The 15,868-nt window shown below is 41.5% G+C and overlaps 1 protein-coding gene across 7 annotated transcripts in view; it reads right to left on the bottom strand.

The window, feature by feature from the left end:
• ITPRID1 (ITPR interacting domain containing 1) overlaps positions 1 to 15,868 on the bottom strand; it is a 114,929-nt gene that overhangs the window by 71,257 nt on the left and 27,804 nt on the right. For 3 of the 7 annotated variants that reach the window (XM_046670795.1, XM_046670796.1, XM_046670797.1), the window contains exons 2-4: positions 13,838 to 14,019; positions 12,495 to 12,543; positions 12,122 to 12,165 (exon numbers count right to left, since the gene is read on the bottom strand). In XM_046670795.1, the coding sequence (XP_046526751.1) occupies positions 12,122 to 12,165; positions 12,495 to 12,543; positions 13,838 to 14,000 (256 nt within the window). In that variant the 5' untranslated portion in view covers positions 14,001 to 14,019. The other 4 variants (XM_046670801.1, XM_046670800.1, XM_046670798.1 and 1 more) reach the window with 4 other exon arrangements.

The following is a 15,868-nucleotide window of genomic DNA, read 5'->3' as shown; positions in this document are numbered from 1 at the left end:
CTATGTTTTAAAGAGGTAGCGAGACAACAGATACAATTAATGCCCTACAAAACAAGTGGAACTTTATCATCACAAGAGTCACAAAGGGTGAAAAATATAAATATGTGATAAAGCTTTAAAAACAGAGTAGAGATATAAATGGTATTTGTGCTTTTCTCCTCATCCTGCTCCCACAGCAGACATCATTAATCAATTTCTCATGGAGCCTAGCTAGGCTCTCAAAATTGCCAGGAAAGCCGCTAACAGTTGATTGAATGAGACGAAGCTCATTTGCCATCCTTTGTTTAGAATAAACTTTATGAGTGGGTTTTTGAGAAAAACAGTAAGTTGGGGGTGCATACCTAAACTTTTGAAATCGCTAACTTGAAGAAAATATATAACTGCTTTATAAAACATTCTAGGGAGCCACTGCCAAGGATGGAATATCAAGGTGAATGATCATTATTATAATACAAATCTGCCATCTCTTCAATGTCTTATGTGACATCTGGTAACAAATATTCATGGAAGTAAAAATATCTGACTCAAACCTATGGACCAAGTTAGAAATGAATTTAGAACCAAAACTCCAGTCTCTTTTTCTGTCCATTACATCAGTGGTTTTAAAACTTTGGGTTTTAGCAGAGGAATCCTTTTGCAAAGTTCTAATACTCTAAATAGATAAAAAGGAGGCTATTCTGACAGTGTTCTCCCATCTAGCTCTTCCTTCACCCTATGAGGCACCTCCAAGATGCAGAGCTTGAAAAATATAATCTACTCAGGACCAAACCTCTCACCTAGGCAGACATTGCTAATCCACTGCAGCGCTGTGACTCGACTCACTCAGTCTCGGAGTGTCTCAAACTATAAAGCCACTGCCAACTGATTGAAGTTGTCACATGAGAGAAAGCCTATTTGCCACTTTATTAATCACATTATAGATGCAAGCACAGTATAATTTCTTGACAGTCATATGGTAATGACTTGATGCCATAATGAATCAAGTAATGTTGCCCAAAATGGAAGGTAAAATAAATGTTTATTATTGTAAGCAAATTTTTTCTATTTTTTCCCTGCCTCTCCTTCCTACCACCACCACCTCCATGTACTGCTCTCACAAAGGCAGGCTCCTTCCTGTGCCTGGCTGGCTCATCCAGAGAATTCTGGAGTTCTGAGCACCTCTTCTCTCCAAAACGTTCCATGGTCCTAGGACATTTGGCTGCATATTCTGCCAGTACCACCACTCTTGCCACTGCCTCAGTCTTTTATGGTTGTCCACTATTGCTCTGGATTTCGTAGAAGGTATGAATGAAGGTGTATATTCAGGCCAGAGGTCTGGCACTGTGGCCACAGTGAATTGCTCAAACTGTCAGAGAGGAAATGATCCATTTTCAGATATTGATGAGAAGAGTTAGCCCAGCCTTGCTGAGTTTTCAAAAACCCTAGCCCTACAGAAAATCTAGTTATCCAGAAAAATCTGTAGCCCTTCACCAAGGGCATCTTCATGAGATTCTAGTACCCACGCAGATCCAGGAGCCACATTCCATGGACCACATCCTGCAGCCCTGCCATTGATGTTCGGGAGCAATCTGGTTGCCAGGAAACCTAAGGCCACATGTTTTCTAGGGAATGTGCGAAGCGGACCGGGCTAGGTCACAGCAGGGAGTTTTCTTGTCTGACGAGACATAGAAAGCCTTACACAGTTTTAGTACCAGCTGAGGAAAGGGCTTTCTCATCTTCTACCTTACAGCGCCTCATAAGGCCTGGCCATTCCTGACAATAGGGATGGGTGCGATGTTTGAACCCCTACCTGAATCCCATCCTCACCAATGTACAGATACAGCATTTACATCCTTTGTTGGGCTCCTATACTCTTCTTGATTTTGTTTAAAATGGCTCAAATGTCTATCTCCATCCAATACATTCAGACACATAGCCTTCTCTACTGCCAAGCTTAGATTCTGGAGAAAACCAAGCCGGGGAAAATCGATATAATTTTTTAAACTCACAGAATAAGGTTGTTTTTTAAAAGTTGTAATAAAATTATTAAAAATTAATTAGGTTCACTGCTTGATTTCCTTTTTGCAATCCTGGCTCCCTGGGTCCTTGGAGACCAAGGAGCATTCTCCTGTCACTATGTTCACTTCCTGGGATGTGGTGACCGGGGGAGCAGTGATAGGCCTTGCCAGATTTGGACCCAGGCAGTTGAGAGTCTTGCACAGGACAATGTAAAACTGTGATTCCTTGCTTGTTGGACAGTTCTTTTGGTTTTAGTTTAGTTTTTGTTTTTTTCCACTTTTCTAATTTGTAAGGTAAACTTCCTGGAGCCTGAGGACGTGCTAGTCAGGGTCAGGTCCTTGCTTCCCTTTGCCTGTTTTCAATAATGAACCTGAACCAAGAGGCACAAGCTGGTGGCCCAGTTTCCCAAGCACTGGGATTCCTAGAATTTCCTTAGACCTCAGAAGGTGCAGCAGCACCAGCCCAGGTCTCTTCAAGCGGAGAGCAACATGCTCTGCAAATCTCTGCAGTCTCTGTTCTGACTGCTTGGTCCGTTAGTGGTTCCCTGCCTGGCTCCTGGGTCTGCTACCTCTGATCACAGCAAAAATTTGACACCTAGGGAATGCCACAAGGGGACAAACCAACTGCTCCTGTTACCCTGGATTTCCTCAAGCTTCTTCAGGCACCAGGCTTGAGGCTGCCCCAGGTAGAATTGGTAGACGGCCTCTATTCACCGCATAAAACCATGCTTGCTACGGCCTCTCTAATTCCTCACTCACTTCTCTAGTTGCTTGCTTTCAATATTTTCTCCAACTTTTTCCCCTTCCAAGATACCCTTATTAGGTCTTTGAAACCAGATTTTACTCTCTAAAAGCATTGAGGGATGAAAAAAGAAAAAAAATTAAGGTCCTACTATTCCTGAGTTTCAGAAGGGTTGATTTGGAGAATTAAAGCAAGAAAAAACTGTTCCTTGCTCTACTCAATACAGCCCATTGCATGGGTTAACATGCCAGTTCTGATTCCCTTTTATGTACTTGAGTCTCCAGCCACCCTCCCTACTGTTAGGTGGACTTCTGCCATCTGAAGCAGCAGACACCGCACTTAACCCTGCAAAATGTATTACTGGAGAAGATATAGTGAGATATGCAGAAGGCACTAATTAGCACCTTTATTGGCTTAGAAAGCATTTTTTATTTTGGTTTTCCTAAGCATTTCTGACTGATTCATGGAAGACATTTGGTTCTTTGGAATATCGTCCAATAGACTAATCAAATTACATTTTCACAGGGCTCTAAAATAATAGCATTCTGTAGCTTTCTGTACATTTAACTCTTGCATGACCAAGGCAAGAGGCAGTCAGCAGGGTTTGTCTCAGTTGGCAAATTATTAACCTTTATTTTTACAAAAAAAGAGACGCTTCATTCTCCCTGACGCTCAGGCTCAAAACTTGAAAGCCAATTGTAATGCTTTGCTCTTCTGCACCCACACATCTGTTTATTTCCCAGACGCTGTTGACTCCTCTCCATCCTACTGCTGACACCCAGGCCAAGCCCTCGTCACCTCAAGCCTGAGATCACGAGAGCTTCTTCCCAAGGTGTGGACCTTCTTTCCATTGCCAGGATAAACACTGGAATCTGTCCTTTCTCTTCTCAGAAACCATTCATAACTCACTACAATAGAGATGGCAAACGTGTAACACGCCTGCTTCAATTCCCCGATGCTGCGCAGATGGCAGCTATCACTTATTATTCATGACCCTGTATTCAGATGAACAAAGATATGGCTTCAAAATCTTACTCAACACAAATCCTGGTTACAACTACTTATCTTTTTACCGGAAGCTGAGATGACACTTCTTTGCCGTCCCTGTTCTAAGACATCAAGTACGATTCCCTCTTTCTGGGATTTTAAGGCATTTATAACCCGACCACACCCTATTTAACAAAAAAAATTTCTACCTTTGCTCTCTAGCATGAAACCATCTCTCCAGTCTTACCATTTTCTGTTTGCTTTCCTGAACAAATTTAGTTTTCCTCTTTTTCTGTGCCTTTATTCAAGCTCTATCACTTCCACCAAATGACGTTGTCTTGCTTTGCCTCTTGTTTTTCAAAATCATATCTCTCTTTGATTGACTAGCTCAAGTCTCACCCCTTCTTTAAAGATTTCCCAATCTGACTGCATCATCTTCACTGTGGACCAGTTTTACTGAGATCCTTGTGCTGATTAACTTTGGGGAAATCAGATGTGTTAGATACGATTCCTACCTCAGGGACATTTACAGTTTTGTTAGGGAGGCCGATCATATCTCAAGTAATTTGAGGCAGCACAGACCAAGCGCCATCTGGGTAGAACCCATAATGGATGTAACATGTTCAAAAGAGAGATTGAGTCTCTTAGTGCAGATGTCAGAATATTCTTTACAGAGAATATGGGACTTGAGTCAGGACTCAAAAGAAGAGCAAAAGGTGAACAGAACAGGAATGACTTTAAGACAGGAAGAATTGGATGAAGAAAGAGAAAGAACTAGGGATGTAATGAGAGAGAATAAGACCAGAGGGTCTTGTAGAAAATTGGTATAGGCTATATTCAGATTGTAAAGGATCCGAAAATTCAGAGTGATATTCTTGAGAGCTGGAGGCATACCTTCTACATCTTTGTATCCTCCACCCATCTCAGTTCTGTTCTCTGAATGCTTTAGTTTGATAAGCATTAAGGGAACATCTAGTATGTTTAACTGGATTTACTTTGACCTTTTCTTATGATATAGACCACAAAACCTAGAATTTGATTTTGTAAGTTCTTATTAATCAATAAATTCCTTCTGGAAAGAGATAAGTTTACTCTTCAGGACCCTCTCTGGGAATTGGAGAAGAAATATCTAAATATTAAAAAGGACAAATGAATTAACCACCCATCAAGTAATTGATGGCACCAGGCAGATCTTTGACAGAAACAATCTTTCTGCTGTAGGAGTTAGTTCTAGTTTTTTCACTCACAGTTATGCTTGAATGTGTTGTTAAATAAGGACACATTATATAAACCTACACACTGACACATGCATTTGCTGCATATGTCTGTCCTTGTAGCGAGCGGGGATGAGTTTGCCACCAACTCCCTCCAGGAGTTCTTATACACAACTTTACTATGGAATCTGGGATGAAAAATGAGTCAGCAGCCTGAGAAGAGGGATCTTGGCATCCATGACCATGGTCCGTTTAGCACCATGATTGACCCCCAAAGAGGCTCAGAATGTCCTATTGTGTTTGAGGTTATAGGAAGGCTCGTGGATCCTCACTGAATCTAAACTGAGAATCAGATTTGTTTGCTTGTGCAGTTGGTGACCACTATGGGGGTTATCTGCACTCAGTGGTGCTGGTTCTCAGAAAGGGAAAAGAGTAAGAAATTGAAGGCTGCCCAGAGGCTTTGTCCTGTAAGTCATCCATGTACGCTGAGCAAAAGATGTCCTGAAGATACTTAAAAGGAAATTGTCAGACCACTCAGCAAGGATGCCCTAATGCTTGGCAGAAGACGGGGCAGATGGGTGAGAGACCATCCTTTGTGAGGTGCTTCAGTGAGTCTCAGGATGCAGGCAGCATGGGTAGTTGTCCACCCTTTTGTAGTTATTGAAGTTAATATGGTAAGAAGGAGCGAGGGAAGGTATTTGTCATAAAGGGAGAAGCCCAAATAATTTCTATCAGTAAATAAGCTCGAGTAAGTAATATTTCAGGGGAAGAGACGTCAAAACTTCAAGAGGAGAGGACTTGGAGGCGGGTCCAGGCTCTGCCGACCGCTTCAGGAAAGCCAGGGGAAGGTGCCCCAGCTACCTCAGTACATCTCAGCCACTGGCTCATTCCTGTCAGCTGACACACCTTACTGCAGGAGCTCTCATCTCCAAGAGAAAATCCTCCTTTGTCTCCACCTTTCTCCCAGCTGTTATTTTAATTAACTGTTGCCTTTTAACTAACAACTCCTTCTGATACTTTTCTGTTTCCACTTCCTCTATTCCCATTTCCACTTGAAAACAGTATAACCAGGCTTTCTCCTCTACCATTCCTCTGAAACAGTTCTTCTCAAGGTCACCTATGACCTCCATTGCCAAAACTAATGGCCAATTCTCATTCCTCCATCATATGCAACCCATTAACAACAGTTGATAGTGTTGATCACTCCCTTGTTGTACCCTAACTTCACTGCTTTCCTGACACTTCTGTCTCAGTTCTCTTTTTACCTCATGACCTACCCCTTCTCCTTTGCTGGTCTCCCTATCTTCCTGGCCTCTCCTCTATCCATATGCATTTGCTTGGTGATCTTATCTGGTTTTCTGGTTTTAAACACCATCTATCTGCCAACTAGTCCCAGACATATATATCTGTTCCTGGACTTTCCCCTTGAACTCTAGATTTGTATTTCCAATTTCTATTAATAGATATCTACTCCATAGTATCTCTTCGGGTATCTATTAAACATTTAAATTATAACATGCACATAATTAAATTTCCCATCTCTTGCCTCAGGCTTGATCCTTCTATGTTCTTCCCATCCCAGTAAATAGACGCTCATTCTCCCAGATGCTTGGGCAAAATCCATTGCAGTCATCCTTGACGTCTCTCTTCTTTTCATTTTCTACATCCAAATCCATAAGCATATCCTGTCCTGTCCACATTTCAAACATATCCAGAATCCAACACTTCTCTCTATAACAACTTCTATTACCCTGATTTAAGCCCCCATTCTCTCCTCTGAATTATTTCATTAGCTTCGTAACTGGGCTCCCTGCTTCCATGAACCTCCCCCCAGATAGTTTATCTTTCAAGTAGCAGCCCCTGCTGTCCTGTTAAAAAGATCCAAGATTATGCCACTCCTTTGTATAAAACACTTTAAAAGACTTGCTTTTCATTCAGGGTGAAAGTCAGAGAATTTACAGGAATATGTATGGCCCTAAATTATTTGGTCTCTGGATAATTCTAGAACGCGTAGGTCTCTACTCTCTTCCTTGCTCACTTAGCGATCATTCAGGCCTCCTAGCTATTCTTGTAATACATGGGGCACATTCCCATCCCAGTACCTTTGCACATGCTGTCTCATTTGTCTGGAACAGTTCACCCTGCAGGTAAGCAAATGTCCTTCTCCTTCATGTCTTTCAAGTAGCTGCTCAGGTAACTTGTCTGAGATGCCTTCCCTGACCGTCTATGCTCCCAGCATAGCACATATTTGTTTCTTGTCTCTGTCTCCACTAAATCTATTTTCTTTAGTATCCCCAACCCTAAAGAAGTGCCTGGTTTATAGGAGGCACTCAATATGCATTTGTTAACTGAAGCACAGAACACAAGGTAATCTGTCAGAAGTTTTGTGTGCTCATGGGCAAGGACGTGGAGTTGATAGAATGTTTGTTCTCCAGTCTCCAGCTTAAGTCCAAGGCTTAAGGGGTGATATGGGCTGCAGGAAGAAGCTGAAAGATTATTTCCATCATGGGTTTTGTGTGACACAGAACACTAGTAATGCTGCCTCGATCGCCACATGCAGTATAATGGAAATGAGTGTTTCTATAAACTCTGCAAGAAATAGAGTGCCACAGGACTCAAAGGCAGTGATGGCAGTGCCCAGAGGAGCAGAAGGAAAATCGACGCTCAGGAAGTGAGGAAACATGAATTGTCTATACGGGGACACGCAGGGGATTCTCTTGGAGCAGCAGTGCCAGTGGAGGTCGATTCATTCATGAAAACATGTGAGGCATCTCCTGCTGACTCCCCGAAACACTTACGGGGGATACTTTGCAATAGACTCTGTGTCACCAAGGTGGAGGCAATAACCCATCAAAATTGGTGTACTGATTTTATTAAAACTTAATTTGTATCCACAGACTGGTGAAACCTTGGGTAAATTTGAGTTGCAGGAGTCATTTATAGGTTAATTTCACAACAGCCTTGCACCTATTTCTTTCACAATTGTCTTTAATGAATAATTTTTGAATCTTTGTGTACCTCAGGTTTAAATGGAATAAGTTTTGGCGTATGTCTCAACATCAAAAACCTTAAAGCTAGGAAATGTCCCTTTCTGCCATCCAAGCTTGGCTCAGAGACACAAGGGAAAGTTGGAGATAAAATTGATGACAGTGGAGTTGCACCAGCGTGCAGTCCTTAAAGGTATACTAGTTTCTGGTAGAAAGACCATGAACTTTGAGATCAGACAGATTTGAATTCAAATCACGTCTCCATCTCTTATTGGCTATGTGGTTTTAGGAAAATTTCTTATCTTTCCTGGGTCTCTGTCTCTTCAATATTTAATGAGGTTAATTAATCACCTTGCTATTTTGTTGGAGGAGTACTCTGCACTAGCTTTTAAATATGCAATAGCCACCTGATATGATAATTACAATTACAATTAGTTTTATTACCATGACTTTGGGGCTGACATGTACAGAGAGCGGCAATCTAGCGAGTTTCAGAAAAAACACAATAACCGGGGGACTGTCCAACTATTAAGAGTTAGTTTCTCAGTTATGTCAATTTTCTAAGGATTTAGTTCTTGTAATTTAAAATTTCTGGAATTGAGGTAGAATGGCTTCTTATGGCTTTCCAGGAACTTATTTGATGTGTCCTTTTGATTTTAAGATCCAGATGTGGCCATTTTGCATTTCCATAGACACTTGCTTGACATAAAAAGAAAAATTAGTATTGTCCCACCTCAAAAAATTTAAATTCAAGAGGACTGTGTTGTGGCCCTGACGGCTGGTGCGCAAGAGTCAGAAGGAATACCTGTTGGGAGAAGTAAATGCCAGTGAACTTAGCTACTTTGTTCACGCCTTGACATTCTTAGCAGGGATGTTGACGCACAGCTTTCTTTCTAAGGGTTTCAATGCATAGCATGGATAGTTATCCATACTCATCCTCCAGAGAGCCAAGGTGGCTAGAGAGTCAGACAGAGCCAAGCTCAAATCTCAACTTTCTTACTGAGTAGCTGGGCTACTTTGGGCAGGTTACTTAACATTTCTGAGCCGCATTTTCCTTCTCGTGAAAGTTAATAATGGCAATATCCATGTTAGATGATGATTCTGGTAAACAAGATAATATATGTAAATTACCTAGCCTGTGTGCCCTCGATATGTACTAATTTCTTTCCTCTCCAAGTTCTACTGACAAAAAGGCTGAAGTAACACAGGTTATGGGCTTTACCTAGCAGAATGGTGGTAAATGAGATGAGAAAAGGGCCACTCAGATTCCAGTGTAATAAAAATGAGACTTTAGGTAGCCACGGAGTAGCATGAAATCCAGAGAATCACCATAAAAGGCCAAGACCCCACCTTGACCATCTCAAGATTCAGGAGGGAATCAGCAACAGGACCACGGCGGCCATATCCCACCTCTCCGCTTTATTTGGGGCACGGTCCAAGGCTGGGAGGCCCACGAGAAGGCTTTCTGGGGGAGGTATTGGGTCACCGTAAGATGAACGGGCACTTGGATCTTGTTGCTGCTTCAATGTATAAAGCCTCAGAAGTGATCACTGAGGGAAACCAGCCTCAGAATGATTTCCACTTATAGTGGGTTGAACAGCATATCCCCAAATTTTATTTCTGCATCTGAAATTTCATTTTTGAAAGCATCCTTTATTTGGAAATGGGGTCTTTGAGGACGTAATTAGTAAAGGTAAGGTCATAGTGGATTAGAGTGAGTCCTAAATCCTAAATTCAATGACTGGTGTCCTTATAAGAAAAGGAGAAGACCCTCAGGGAAAAGACTCTGAAGGGAAAGGTAGAGAATAGAATGATGCAGCTACAAGGCAAGGAATGCCAAGGGTTGACGGGAGCCACAAGAAGCTAGAAAGAGACAAGGAAGGATTCTTCCCTAGAGCCTTCAGAGAGGGAATGATCTTGCTGAGGTCTTGATTTCAGACTTCCAGCCTCAGAACTGAGAGAGAATAAACTCCTGTTTTAAGCCACCAAGTTTGCAGTAATTTATGACTACCGTCCTAGAAACAGATGTGCTACTCTGTGTCATACTAGGATGTATGTGTCTTTACAGGATTTTCCCTCCTGTAGTGACTACTTTCCCTTCTCCTTTTTTTGGTTCCTTTTCATTTCACAGTTTTCCTCCCTGCCACACTCCCTACCACCTTCAGGTCACCAGTCTTTGGTACTGTTCTAGCTTCCACACTTCCCAGTGTGGCTCTTGGCTTCACTGAATTCATAGTGCACGGATCTTATTGCAGCTAAAACTATCACACAGAGGGCCTAATAGAATGCAGACTTCGAGTTCCTCCGACCGCCTCTAACCGGCTGTGACCAAAACTCACAGCACTTGACCACTCCGTGCCCCAGATTCTTCACCTGCAAAGCACAAATGAACACCAGCCTCGCTAGCACACCGGTTACAGAGTTTAAAATATGATAGATGAGAAAGGGCCTTGTAACAGTGAGGCTCAATTAAACTTGTAAGAAGCTATTCCATTATTATTAAAAACCTCGCTGAACATACAGGACCTGGCAGTGGGAACTCTGCATTCCTGATCTCAGAGCCATTTAGACACCCCTTGTTTCCTCTAGCTCTTCGCCTCCTGTCTGTGCCTTCACACTTCATTTACTTGATTCAGAAGCGGAAGGGCCATGATTTGTCTTTAATATCTGGGAAGTGAAGCTTTTAATATAGTTACTGACCACCCCAGACCTGGCGCCAGGCCTCCCACAGTGACCTGGGCCAGATGACACATCAGAGGGACAGGAAATGCTGGCTATCTTTCTGAAGTTCTTGCCTTTTCTTGAGTCTGAACTATTATGAACAGAGGTACTTCAATTCAACTTATTGGCAAACATCTTCATAGATTTTGGCATCGTGGAACTTTTACATTTAAAAAAATAAAGAAGCTTGGAGAAGGAGGAAATTTCAGTGATACACCTAGTTTGTGGTTGCTTTTTAAACATATATATATATGTATATATATATATTTTAAAGATTTTATTTTTCCTTTTTCTCCCAAAGCCCCCCCACCTCCAACCCCAGTACATAGTTGCATATTTTTAGTTGTGGGTCCTTCCAGTTGTGGCATGTGGGACACCACCTCAACGTGGCCTGATGAGCAGTGCCATGTCGGCGCCCAGGATCCGAACAGACAAAACCCTGGGCCACCGAAGCAGAGCACGTGAACTTAACCACTGGGCCACGGGGCCGGCCCCTGTTTTTTTTTTAAGTAAAAAAATCCCAGATTTAAAGTGGTTTGTAGCCAGTGGTGAATCTTAATTTAAATGTCACTGGAGGAGGTAAAATAATTAAAACCAGCCAAGTAAGTAACAATTAGACTGATAACATTTCCCTCTAATCCTTAAAGTCCTAATTTATGACATTTTTTTACATACATTACTTATGACATTTCATCAGTTTTAAAACACTCTTTTCACATTTTAACATCTATGAAATCGGGATGTGTCTTGTAGTCAATGTCGCCTTTCATTTATAACTGCCAGGGCTTGTTGGGTTATTTGGGTTATTTTCCTATACGAGTGGTGCTTCAAATGTGAGTACATTTTATGACCGGAGGGGTCTTAGATCCTATAAAACACGATATTTCATTTAATGAAGATGGAAACTGTGAGACCTGTAATTAAATTCCCTTTTCTTTTTATAATGTTTTTATCAAATCTCACTGTAACAGGTGTGACACATTTTCCGCCCCAGAAACACATACTTGCACTCTCTGCTTCGGAATTCAGTCATTTGTTCTTTTTGAGGATGAATGCATGATTAGAAAGAGAGAATGTAATTTTGAGATGGAAGAATAGAAAAGAAACTAGATTTGGAAATAAAAGTACAATACGGTGTGAGGAAAAATTCAACAATTTCATTTCCGTGATTACATCCTTGCAAAATGTCTTCATAGAACCCAGTGAGTTTTCTGCTGCAGCCGGAGCTAATGATACAGCTAGAGTCCTGGTTCCTAGCCCCCGACCTGCTGCTGGATGACACCCCTCCTCTCTCTGAGCCTCGGTCTTATACATCAAACAAAGCAATTGGGCTGGATGGTTTCTGAGATCTATTTCATTTCCAGGAACCTCTGATAATTCTCATTTTTAAGAAGATTTATTGGCATAGACATTTTCACACATCTCCTACTCAGGTCCACAAAGCATAAGGGCTCCTGGGTTCCCTTGTCTTACCAGCGTGGTCGATGACTTGCTGAGGGTTTTCATTTACAGAGACACTATAAAGAAACAAAAGTAGTGCAAGTCAAACAATGAATGCAAATAAGTTATACTAAATTGCTTTTTAATTAAACAGACAAGAGTAAATGCAGAGTTAGGCTTGATTATGAGAGGACTTTTCGAAACCAATGAACAGCCAGGGACTGAACTAGTATTCTATTTCATACTTTTAAACTGATAGGTAACTTTTGCAAAGACAGAGTAATTCTTCAAGTACCCGGTTAAAATGAACATCCCTACGGGTCACACCTTGGCCCAATGGGGTTACTCAAACTGTTTTCACGGATCTTTGCAAGAGAAATGTATAAAGGCACAAAGGCACACTTACAAGAATCCAGAGTCCAGCCACTGCTGAATACTTTCTTGTTTGAAATCTTCTACAAATGAGAAAGAAACAGGTCAGTCACTCAAAGCACAACCAGTTAAAACCACTCTACCCTGTTACTCAGCCACCACCCGGTAGCACAACTTCCTACATATTGAGTCACGTGTTTCTACCAGCATATTCATTTTTCTCCCCAAGGCAAAACTTCCTGTTTTCCATAACCAGCCCTTCCTGAGAATGAAGCGTAAACTTGCCAAAAGAGTGTAACTTAAAAAAAAAGAAGAAAAGAGAATGTGAAACAGAAGAAAAATAAATCACCAGAAAGCGAGATGTTAGAATGATTTTTAAATTACCTGTATGAATAGGAAGGGTGAAAAACCATATCAGACTTTTGTCTTTCTCTTGTTGGATACCAATGGCCGTGGAGCTTCTCCTTACTGAATCACGACATTTCCCTAAGGCAGCTAGCCAGTGGTGTTTATTTGCAGAGACTTCGCTGCCAGGTTAGAAACCACATTTGCATTCATTTCAGGGACAAATTGCACTAGAGTCCCAGGGTTGCTTAAGGCTCTGTGTTAAAAGGCACCAATCTTTTAAGGTGGATCTTTATCCCTGGCTCAACAAACAGTCAACAGGCAAAAAGAAAAGGACATCGAGGCAGCATTTCCTGTGAAATGTTTGTTTCCATTCTCGTTGGCTACAGGCTACCCTGGGTTGATTTTCCTTGACTTTATCCTACCAAACAATGAGGTACCTGAGTTCCTCCCTCACAAGTATCTGCTGAACCAGAAAGGCCTGGTGGAGATGGGAGATGCTTATTCCTCAGTTGAGGTACTGTGAAGGGATAGAAGGAATTCAGTGGCGGGCAAAGAAGAAAAACCATCAAACAGTTACATCATCGTGGAGGTGCAAGTGTTTTCTTACTTTTTACTCTTTAAGCGATTAAAATTATTATGGATGCCTCGTGCAAGATCCAGCAAATAAGAGCCTTTCGATAAAATGTTTGATGTCCTGAAGGAAGCCTCATGTCTCCGACATGCACTCCACACAGCTTCAGGGTCCTGGGGGACTTAGGTTGAAATGACAGTGCAGCGGGGAAGGGGGCAGTGTTCATTCTTTAGTTGGTCAATTTCTATCAAGAAGGTCTGTGTTTCAAATGTCTGTGGGGGAAGTCAGAAGTGCTCATTTCATAGAAGTTTCAGAAGTTTCTGGCATTATGCCAGGAACACTGTTGTCTTCAAAGGCAAGTTCTAGCTCTAAAATCACTTGCCCACAGCCAAAAGCCCCCACATCCCACACCAGCCACAGCAGGACGTTTTCAAATAGTCCTGAGGGCCCGTTCTCACCCAGCGTGGGGATGGCGCGACTCTGGCTTCCCTCCTCAGAGCCAGGAGGCAGCTGCTCATCCAGGGGAGCCCATGCCCTCTTGGTGGACCTCAGGATCTCTCTCCTGCTCTTTTCTTGGCCTCCACGGGGGTTGTCGGAGCCATATGACTTCTCCGCCATCATCAGAGAGTAATTTGGCAAGCTAATTTAAAACACACACACAAACAAATCAGACACAATGAGCTCAGCTTTCGGGCTTGCCTCAGTGAGAGGGAGAAGGCCAGAGTGCTCACAGTCCAGTGAGCGGGTCCAGCTTCACAATCTCTGGGGGCCTGGCTGGTCCACCTGAGCCGAGTTCCCTGTTTCAATGCAGTGAAGTGGTTCTCTTAGTGGAGAGGCAGCTGGAGACCAGGGACTAACGTCCTTATCTGTCCCTCCCTATCTGTCACCAGGCCATAGCCACACTCTGGTAGATTCTAGCTGGTGGGCTGGGATGTGGACTGAGATCAACAAAATTGGACTGGAGGACATACCCAGCCAAGGAGAAAGTTTAAAAGCATTGATTAACATAATAAGTATCCTTCAAATTTATCCAGCAGTTACATACATAAAAATATTTTTGGAGGCCCCAAAATGTAAAAAATAAGGGTTTTGGCAACAGATCAACCTGGCTGAGTCTCATCTTTCCAACTTATTGTGTGGCCTTGTATAAATTATATAACTCTCCACATTCTCTTATTTTTTAATTGGGGGAAAATTGTACTTTTAACAACCGTTAACCTCAGTGAAGTACTTATTATGTGCTAGATTCTGTGCTGAATTCTATATATCCGTTATTTAATTTAATTGTCAGTGAAGGAAATAATCTAATTGTCATGATTTTATAGTAAATTGAAGAGCAGAGAGGTTAAGTTGCATACCCAAAGCCACACAGCAGCCAGGATTCAAACCAAGGCGCTGGACTCAGAGTATGTTCCCATGGCTATTAAGCTGTACTATCTACCCTATAGGGTGGGTGGGACAATTAGAATATTGATAAATATATTATGCACATGGCGCAAGAAAAATCAGCTGCCCCCATTGTCTTATTTGAACATTAGTGACATCTTTATGAGGCTCACAGAGAAAGAGGAGGAGACAGAGTACATAGAGTACATTGTTCAAACTCCCCAGACTATCAGCACGTTGAGAACAAGGGCCTCCCTTCCCCTCATTTATGTGTCTCTAGTATTTGACTGAATTCTCAGCACACAGTAGATGCTAAATAAATATGCACAAAACTGAAGTAGCAAAGCTAGGGCTCAAAATCACACTCTCTGACTAAATTCTTTCCATGGTATCTACTTGAATTTTCATTAGCTTTTTCTTTAAGTTTGAAGAAATAATCAACTACCTACTCCAGCAGCATGTCTTGAAACCCTAAACTTATGCATAATCACCAATCACGTGACACATAGACCATCATTTCTAACCAGTATTTCAACAAGGCAAGTCATTCAGATTTATTACAGACATTTGATTACAGATGAATATCCTTGGTGCAACTGGCAGTAAGGATCTCCTTACACACTTCATATATTAAAATTCTATCATTCAATTGACGCATAAATATACATTGATTGTTGCAAGAGTAAATTACCACAAAAATTAATGATAATTGTGATGCTTGTTAATTTTGCATAAACGAAAGATTACTAAGAAATTTCAATAAGTTAAAAATTAGAGCAAAGAGTGGACAGTTAATATCTGTATTAGTGGTGAGAATTTTAGTCAGCTAACTTTAGAAATTTAACTTTAGGAATATCCTCTGGGAGCAAACAAATGTTTATAAAAATTTTGATGACATAAGATAAAAGTAATACACAGAAGATTATATTTCTAAACTTTTTAGAACTGTTTGGTATACTAGAATTCATAACACTAGACAAAATAACCTTTAGGAACTGTATTTAAATTTTAGTTATTTAATTCTACCTAGGCTTTGGGTCTTTTGAGTAAAACAAAGTTCTCTTTGGCAACGTCTTGTATCTTGCGCATGTGAATTGTAATCA

The sequence above is a fragment of the Equus quagga genome, chromosome 8, assembly GCF_021613505.1.
Source record: "Equus quagga isolate Etosha38 chromosome 8, UCLA_HA_Equagga_1.0, whole genome shotgun sequence".
In the NCBI taxonomy this organism is placed as follows: Eukaryota; Metazoa; Chordata; class Mammalia; order Perissodactyla; family Equidae; genus Equus; species Equus quagga.
Note: the sequence above shows the minus strand (reverse complement) of the source record. Positions and strands in the feature narration are given on the sequence as shown.